At 54.4% G+C, this 8,981-nt stretch overlaps 1 protein-coding gene and 1 non-coding gene across 2 annotated transcripts; one reads left to right on the forward strand and one right to left on the reverse strand.

Annotated features, from left to right (window-relative positions):
- The first annotated feature begins 2,449 nt into the window (after window positions 1-2,449).
- On the forward strand, window positions 2,450-2,553 carry LOC119282883. The gene has a single exon (XR_005138916.1). It is a non-coding gene; the product is annotated as a U6 spliceosomal RNA (small nuclear RNA).
- Window positions 2,554-3,089: 536 nt separating this feature from the next.
- On the reverse strand, window positions 3,090-4,918 carry LOC119275139 (alkane hydroxylase MAH1-like). The gene has a single exon (XM_037555933.1). The coding sequence runs from the start codon at window positions 4,886-4,888 to the stop codon at window positions 3,338-3,340; it is 1,551 nt and encodes a 516-aa protein (XP_037411830.1). The 5' UTR covers window positions 4,889-4,918; the 3' UTR covers window positions 3,090-3,337.
- Between the last annotated feature and the right edge of the window lie 4,063 nt (window positions 4,919-8,981).

Genomic DNA, 8,981 nt, shown 5'->3' on the forward strand with positions numbered 1-8,981 from the left:
TCACTCCGTTGGCCGTCTTCGACCTCCATGGTCCAGGTGGTGGGAATCACCGTGAAGCAGGGCCTGTCGTCAGTTTCGGAGTCGGACGACGGTAGCCCACTCTAGGCAGAGTGGGACGAGCGCGGCGAAGGGGCCGACCAATCTTCCACCCGGTCGACGTGGATGAGCATGGTGTAGTCTGCAGCGGTGGGCGGAGGGGCGACACGCCGGTCCGGCGATGAGTTGCCCTGCATCTCCTCGACGCGCCCCGCGCCGCGCGGCAGGACGCCGAGCGTGTGCTTGGTGGGGATGTGGGCGACGTCGCTGGTCCAGACCCAGCAGGCGAATGTCTTCGTGTGCTCGCGCTCCTGCGTCCTGCTGTCGAGGCGATCAACCCGCACCTTCTTCCCAAGGATCTCCTCGATTCCTTCGAGCGGCCAGTACTGCATGGGCACCTTCTCGACGACCACTCGCACATGAAGCTGTAGTGTGTCGAAGGAGGCGTGGTCATGCTCGTGCCACGGCGCGATGTTGAAGGCGGCGCCGTCGACCCTGATGGAGCCGCGACGGACGACGTTGACGTGGTGCGCTGGCTGGGTGAAGATGATGAGGTAGTGCTCCGAGTGGTAGGCCGTGACGCGGAGCTGGTTCACCGGGACGGCCAGCTGCGCCTCCAGCGCGCGGCCGACCGCCATGGGGGATGTGGCCTTGACGCCGTCAGCAGCATACATGGTCACCGCGTGGTTGCGCAGGAAGAAGATGGCCTACCCCGTTGCCGGGGTGGACATAGTCAGCGAGTGGCTCTCTCTGGGGCGGCGCGAAGGGTCGATGTGGTGCAGCATAGCGGGGGTAGTGGTGGCCATGGTGGATGCGGCAGGAGGCGTGAAGCAGAGGCGCGAGTGGATTGGAACTGGCGGGGCGGCGGGGGATGGCCTGCTACTGGCACCTCTGGTTTGCTGGTTGCGGGGGCAGTTCTTCTCAATGTGCCTCGGCTGCTCGCAGATGATGCAGTGGATGGGGTCGCGACAGTCAGTGCGGCGGTGCTTCTTGCTGAGGCAGCGGAAGCAGCGGCCGCGGAAGCGGCTTAAGAAAGCCCCGCGGGCGGCGTCCGCATTGAAGCCTCTGCGGCGGTCCGACCACGGCTCTCCAGGGCGTGCCCTGGAGCCCGACGGATCTGAGGCCCCACGCTTGCTCTTCTGATGGCTGACCACCGTCCAGCCACAGTCCATACCCGAATCGGCAACCTGGGCAGCTGGGGGGGACAGGGCGACGATGATGGAATTAAGGCGCTGGGTAGGGGGGGCAGTAGCTCGGCGGGGCTTGATGGCGTCGCGTCCATCCGCAGCGAGATGTGCCGCGGGATTTGCGACGGGGCGGCTGGATCTGCCGGGGCGACGAGCTGCGAGTCTGGCACCTCCGATGGACTGGGGGGAAAATAGGTGTCTCCCCCGGCTGGATCCGGTCCGGAGCCTGATCTAGCAGCTGGCGGAGGCGAGGTGGCTGCCATAAAGGCCGGTGGGTGGCCGCCGCGGCCGGAGCGGCCAGCGGCGCGGGGAAGGGGAGAGAGAGCTAGCTAGCTAGGAGGAGCCCTGTAAGTGCATCTGATTCTTCACATATTTTCCAAAGTTGATTACCATGTGTATCTACAATGACGCATGTAATAAAGCAAACGGGCCACGGGGCGGTAAAAGTTGGTGCGGCTAGTAACCAAATTAATTCGATTACTACATCTTGCATGGTTGATTACTAACAGGTGGAAGAAATTGGTGATTACGTTCGGTAGGCGATGTCGTTGGAAGGAGCCAAGAATTCGTTGAGTTTACAGCAAAAAAGGCCCGTGGTAAGGCACATGCATTCTACTAGTATATCTTAATAGTTTTGTGGCACTCCTTTGTAGTATAAGACATTTTCTAATACAAAGGGAGTATCAAAAAATGTTTTATATTTCGATACGATGGGAGTAGTACTTATAGGGGAGAGGGTGGATGCAGAGTATTGCTTGCTGGGCCAGTGATTCTCTGCTTCATAGTTTCCCGTGCATGCACATGCTTAAGCAAAATGGTCGATGCAGCCAGAAATATGATTACTCATTCGCAACTAGTAGAAACTACTTGCTTCAAAAAAAAAACTAGTAGAAACTACTCCCCTTGCAAAAAAAAACTACTAAAAAAACATTAGTAGAAACCATCTTAATGAAAAGAAAATCTCTAAGTGCGAGAAGCATAAATTTTACATGTACGGATTCCTTCAATTCTTATTTGGCAAATGCTTCAAGAGTACGAGGTCCTTTTTTAAGAAACAACTCGCACTAATTCTTCTTTTAGGAACAGCTCGCATTTAATACGTAGCCACCGTCACAGAAAAGAGCGCTCGTACCCAGCCGTGCTAGGTTCCTCTTGTCTCCCGCCGGCGCCGACACTGGTCTATTAAAAGAAGTACTAGTTTATAAACCCGTCGCAGCAGCTAGAGCTATCCCTTCGGGGTCATCCGATAAAATTGGAACGATACAAAAAAGATTAGTATGGCCCCTGCGCAAGGATAACACACACAAATCGAAAAATGCTCCAAATTTTTCTGAGGTTGCACGGTACTACACTCTTGTATTGTTCGAGGATTCAGGCAGCGGTCCATGTAGCCTTCTTTGCAGGTTGCATGCTTGCAGCCCTCGCGTGCACTGCATTTTTACATAAAGGTCCTTGTAGGTCCATGTTTGCTCTATTTCCAATCAAAAAGTTCTTACAGCTGCAGATATCACGTCCATAATTAACCTTCTGGAACCTGTTCTTTGTCAGCAGGAAACCGTAGAAATGGGTGGTTGGTGCCTTGTCCCGTTCGACTTATCGTGTCTTGGTCACCAAACTAGGTTTACCGCGACGTTGAGTCAGTTACAACATCTATCGGCCAGCGCTACGCTACGCTACGTATCTGTGTTATGAGAGTGCGTGCGGCGCTCAACTGTCGCATGTCTTCATGCTATGCTGGCAAAATATACAGATAAGGCGGGCGGTTGTGCACCAGGCCAGCTTTCAGTTGCATGCAATCATATCCCAGTTGATCAATCTGTGCTGGATCATTATTCCACGTACGCCATTCTGTTCCAATCATTCTCTTTACTTCCTTTTCCCTTCTTATTTGCATATATTCCTTTGTATACACATGTATTCATTTTATCCTTTGTACTCCGTATACACATTATTCCTTGTACATATTTATACACACACACACAAACAATAACCTCACAAATTAGGAGACCATACACCATAATATGTACTAGTAGTACATGTATATGCATGGTATGCCATGCAATGCATATGCACATAGGACTCCTGCGAGCATCGGCGTAGGTACGTACGTAGCCCTAGCGGGCATCGTCTTGCCTCTTGTAAACCCTCACTTTGAGCCCGTCCTTCATGTGGAGTATGATGGACAGCTTGGGCCTCACCACGGCACCGGCGGCGACCTCCACCCGGAACCGCGGCAGGACGGCGGCGACCACGGCCTTCATCTGCGTGAACGCCAGGTCCTTGCCCAGGCACGTCCGGGGCCCCACGTTGAACGCCACGAACTTGTACGACGGCTCGTGCCGCAGCCGCCCCTCCGCCGTCAGCCACCGCTCCGGCCGGAACTCCAGGCAGTCCTTGCCCCACACCGACTCCATGCGTCCCATCGAGTAGAACGACACGATCACCCTCCTCGTAGGCCGCACGGCCGGCCCGCTCGGCAGCGTGTCTGGCCGCGCTCCCGCCTTGTGCTCGAACGGCACCGGCGGGTACAGCCGGAGCGACTCCGACAGGGCCGCGTGCAGGTAGACCAGCCGCTTCAGATCGGCCGCGCTGGGGAGGCCGCCAGACGGCAGGGTCTCACGGAGCTCGGCGAGGATCCTGGCCTCGACGTCGGGGTGGTTGGACAGCAGCCAGAAGAACCATGTCAGGGCGGAGCTCGTCGTGTCGCGGCCGGCGATCATGAGGTTCAGCGTCGTGTCGCGCAAGAAGCGATCGAACTCGTTCCCGTCCTTGCCTACCTCGTCTTGGCATGCCATGTACAACGTGAGAAGATCAGCGGCGTCGCTTCCGTCGGCGTTGGCGTCGGCACTGGCCGCGCGCTCTCGCCCTAGCGAGACGAACTCGGCGATAGACGCGTCGAGCACCTGCTGAGCCCTGGTCATCTTCTTGTGATGGCCGATGTTGAGGTAGGTCTGGAGCCTCAGCCAGGCAATGGGCGTCACGTGCCTGTAGAACAGCACCGCCTCGGCCTCGTCCATGGCCGCCGCGAATGGCACTCGCGGGAAGTCGGCGGCCAGGCAGCCGGGATCCATACCGAATATGAACATCGCCGTGAGGTCGAACGTCAGGCGCATGAACACGTCCTGCAAGTCGACGACCGCGCCGCCGGCAGCGACGCCGTCGAGGAGCGGCACGAGCCCCTCGTCGAGCTTGCGCGCGGTGCTCGCGGCGACAGCGGCGCGGAACCTCGCGTCCGAGAGCAGCGCGTGCGCCTTGCGCCGCTGGAACGCCCACGAATCCCCGTCGGCGTTGAAGATGCCGTTGCCGAGCACGTCGAACAGGGCCGCGAACTCCTCGCCCTTGGGGTAGTTTCCGAAGTTGGTCGTGAAGACATGCGCCACGTCCGCCGGGTTGGCCGTGAGAAGGATGTCCACGGGCGAGCCCCACGGGCCTCTGGCGACGTGCGACATCCCCGGCGCCACGCGCAGGAACTCCGTGAGCCACTCGTGCACGCGGCCGGCGTTGACGGTGATCGCCGGCACCGAGCCGACCACCGGCCAGTTCGTGGGCAGGCCGTCCCGCCGGCGATACCTGAAGAACAACAGGAACAGGAAGCAAGCGAACGACACCATGATCTCCGGGTACTTGCCGAGGAAGCCTCGAACCCACCATGACACTTGCTCCATTTCTTTTGCGTTTGTTTACACTACCTATAGCCGGTGAAGTGTTCTTGTACAAGTGATCCAGCTGCAGAGCTAGCTAGGCTTATTATATAGTGCAAAGGTGAGGGGTTTGGGTTTAGGTGTAGACATTTGGTGCACTTTGGCTGATAATGATGTGGCAGGAGAACAGAGGTGGATGAGTAAACTCTTATTTCTACCCAAGAGACCATATTAAATCGATGAAATCACCATCTATGAGTATACTTCATGGGTGCAATTGAATTGACTGCCCTCCTAATCTCTCGTCATCTCTTCCTCTCCGGTCGACCGGTCGACGTACGTCATCAAAGGCCCACCATGGATATCGCCTCATGCATATACATCCTCGTCTCTTTCAACGTAAATGCCGGGATGCATCGCAATGGTCAGAGCGGGTCATTGTTGATATTCTTTTTTATGTGTCTTTTTGCACTCACGCGGGATTTGGTGTCCATCCAACGGAAATCAACCTGCATAAAATTTCATTAGGCCTTTTTCGGCTGGGTGCGAATCCGAGTGGATTGAAAGGGTTTGAGGTGGATTTAAACCTCTTATAAGTCAAAATATAAACCAATTCTTGCCAATCCCCTTCAATCCTTTTGGGAAAGGATTAACCGAACAAGTCTTTAAAGTGGGACTCATCTGTCATTGGGTCATAGCTTGTTCCGCAGTTCCCTCGATTCAGTATGAGGCGAAGGAAGTGAGGCGGTGTGGCGTCGAATCCGGCAGCACATCGTTCCATTCAGGCCAAGAAAGAGCGATTTTGGGCACATCAGGGGTGATGGAGCCCGTGGGGGAGGCCAGTGCATGGAGTTGACAACTCCAATGATGACACAGGATTTTTCACATTTGTGGCAGACTCATTGACAACAGGGTGGACGAGGTGCTGGCCTAGGCGATGGTGGGTTGCCGTCGGGGCAGGCAGATGAGCATGATGCATAGCATGCGGCGGAGCTACGGGTCCACCTTCAAACTGAGGGAACGAATGTGGGGGTCGAAGCGGAGTTCGTGGTGTCGTCAACGTGGATTGCGGGCGGCCGGAGGGTGCTACGACGAGAGAAGGGAAGCCGTCATTCTTTGAGAGATAGAAAGAGAGATGCACATGAGTTCACGTCTGCAAAAACACACTTAGGTGAACATATGTAACTTTGTAAACCCTGACTTGCTAGCTTCTGGTATAACTGGTGTTTGAATTTAAATGAAAATAAATGTTCGCTATTTTTTTTGGAAAAACACAGTATAGATGTCCATCACTATGAACGCATGCACACACACCAGCATCTCTGAGAGATCGATCCAACGAGTTTTGAGATTGAAGAAGTCACTAAACACGTCTGGGTATCGATGAAAATGTAGCCTATCACTGAAAAAATCACCTTTATGATGCACGATAAAGTTTGATCCCTGATTGGTTGGGGCACCAATGCCCTCATAACCATCCAACTACACATTTGGTTCTCAAAAGAAATATGTGTTCTGACTCTGTTGTGTTGATTCATCATCGATGCCCTTCTAACACTATGCATGTGATTTTGTCATGACTAGATTCAAACATTGTAATAGAGAGGCAAATAAAATAGCACATGAACTTGCTAAATTAGGCGGTTCATGAAAGGCTGGGGCGCTACTGTTGGTAGGGACCTACGGGTCCAAAAGACCGCCCTCCTGGAGGAGATTCGGGCCCTTGACCTCCGTGCAAATATCTCTGGGATCTCTGCGGAGGAGTGGGCCCATAGATAAAACTTGGAGGACTCCCTTATGGAGATCTATTCCAAGGAAGAGGAGTTCTGGCGCCAGCGTTGTTCTTGTAATTGGGTGCTTTTCGGTGATGCTAACACGGCCTACTTCCAGGCCATCGCTAACGGGCGTCGGAGACCCTGCTCCATCCCACTCCTTTGGGAGGGAAGACAGCTCTTCTAGGACCCCCAGGCAATTCGTGCTCTGGTGAACGACTTCTACAAGTCGTTATTTGCGGGGCGAGTTAGGGGTGGAGTCGCCCTCGCGGACCATATTTGGTCGGCCGGCTAGCGTGTCTCCTCGGAGGAGAATGCTGCCCTTCTAGCCCCCTTTGATGCTGTGGAAGTTGAAGCCTTCGTCAAGGCCATGAACCCGGCCTCGGCTCCGGGCCCGGATGGCCTCCTGGTTCGGTTCTTCCAGGCATTTTGGCTGATGGTCAAAGAGATTATCTTGGACCTTTTTCGCGAGTTCGCTAGGGGGACATTGGATGTATCCCGGCTAAACTACTGGATCATCTCCTTGATCCCCAAGGTACCAAGGGCCGCTGATATCAGGCAGTTCCACCCTATCACGGTCCTTAATGTTATCTTTCGGATTCTGGCTAAAGGGTATGCCACTAGGGCGGCCCTGATCGCCCCTCAGATTCACCATCCGAACCAGTCGGCCTTAACGAAAGGCAGGTTCATTCTTGATGGGATCCTTGTACTCCACGAGATCGTCCATGAAGTTAGGAGCAAGCACCTCCGTGCGGAGTTCTTCAAGATCGACTTCCATAAAGCGTATGACACTTTCCACTGGTCCTTCCTTCGGGAAGTGCTGCTCAAGCGTGGTTTTGATCACCACTGGGTAGCTCGGGTGATGCAGCTGGTGACAAGTGGTCGCACGGCGGTGAATGTGAATGGGGAGATTGGACCGTACTTCCTGACTAGACAGGGCGTGCGGCAAGGTGATCCGATTTCCCCATTTCTCTTCAACCTTGTGGTCGACGCCTTGGCCTCGATCCTAGACTTGGCCAAACGGGCTGGACACATTAGGGGGATTTGCCCCCATCTTGTGGCTAATGGAGGTCTAACTCACCTCCAGTATGCCGACGACACCATTATGATGGTTGAAGGATCGGACGAGGATATTCATAATCTCAAATTCCTCCTCTTATGCTTTCAGGAGATGTCGGGCCTCACGATTAACTTCGCCAAAAGCAAGGTAATGGTTCTGGGATATTCCCAGGCCGAAGCCCAGCGAATCGTCGACCGCCTGAATTGTCGTCTGGGGTCTTTCCCGACCACTTATTTAGGCATGCCTATTAGTGATACACATCTCCTGGAGAAGGACTTTCGTCCAATAGTTGCAAAACTCCAGCCAAGGATGGAGCCTTGGCAGGGGAGATGGCTGTCCAAGGCCGCGCGAGTGATTTTGATGAACTCCTCCCTCATTAGCCTCTTGATGTACCTCATGGGATTCTATAGTCTTCATGAATCCCTCCATAAGGAAGTCACCAAGCTCCTCTCCAGATTTTTTTGGGCAGGAGAGAATAATAAACAAAAGTGCCACATGGTGAAGTGGTCTGAGATCTGTAAGCCCAAGGACCAAGGGGGCCTTGGGGTCATCTCATCGAAGCGGATGAACATAGCCCTCCTCTCCAAATGGCTCTGGCATATCCAGACCGGTGAGGGAGGTTTGTGGTTGGAGATTATTCGCGCAAAATACTTGCACGGGCAACCTTTGGCCTTCGCTTCTCATGCCGGAGGCTCCCAATTCTAGCAAACGGTGGTCCGATTGATGCCGATCTTGCATATTGGGACCTCCATCCCAGTGGGGTCCGGCACAGGTACCCTGTTCTGGCTGGATAGGTGGGCTGGGAATCGGCCCTTCGCGGAGCGCTTCCACTCCTTATTCTTGATTTGTGCCCACCCGCAGTTATTCGCGGCCGCTGCTCTGACCGACTTGGGCGCCATTGCTTTCCGTCGTACCTTTGGGCCGACGGAACTCGAGCAATGGGACGAATTGCTCTCGTGCATCGCTCTGCAACCCTCTTCTCTTGAGCCTGATGTGCTTTCATGGCACCTTGAACCTCGTGGCTGGTTCTCGACTAGGTCCCTTTACCAGGCGATTATACCCTCGCCAGGACCAGTTGAGCTGACGGTTCTTTGGGAAATCAAACTCCCATTGAAGATCCGTATTTTTATCCGTATTTTTCTTTGGCAATGGGTTCGTGGTCGCTTACCTTCGGGTATGGAGATCCAAAAGTGTAACGGACCTGGGGATGGTTTGTGCCCCATCTGTTTGGTCCTAGAAGACTGCAACCACATCTTTTTTCGGTGTCCGGCAGCTCAATTCTTGT

This window comes from Triticum dicoccoides, chromosome 3B (assembly GCF_002162155.2).
Source record: "Triticum dicoccoides isolate Atlit2015 ecotype Zavitan chromosome 3B, WEW_v2.0, whole genome shotgun sequence".
Lineage (NCBI taxonomy): Eukaryota > Viridiplantae > Streptophyta > Magnoliopsida > Poales > Poaceae > Triticum > Triticum dicoccoides.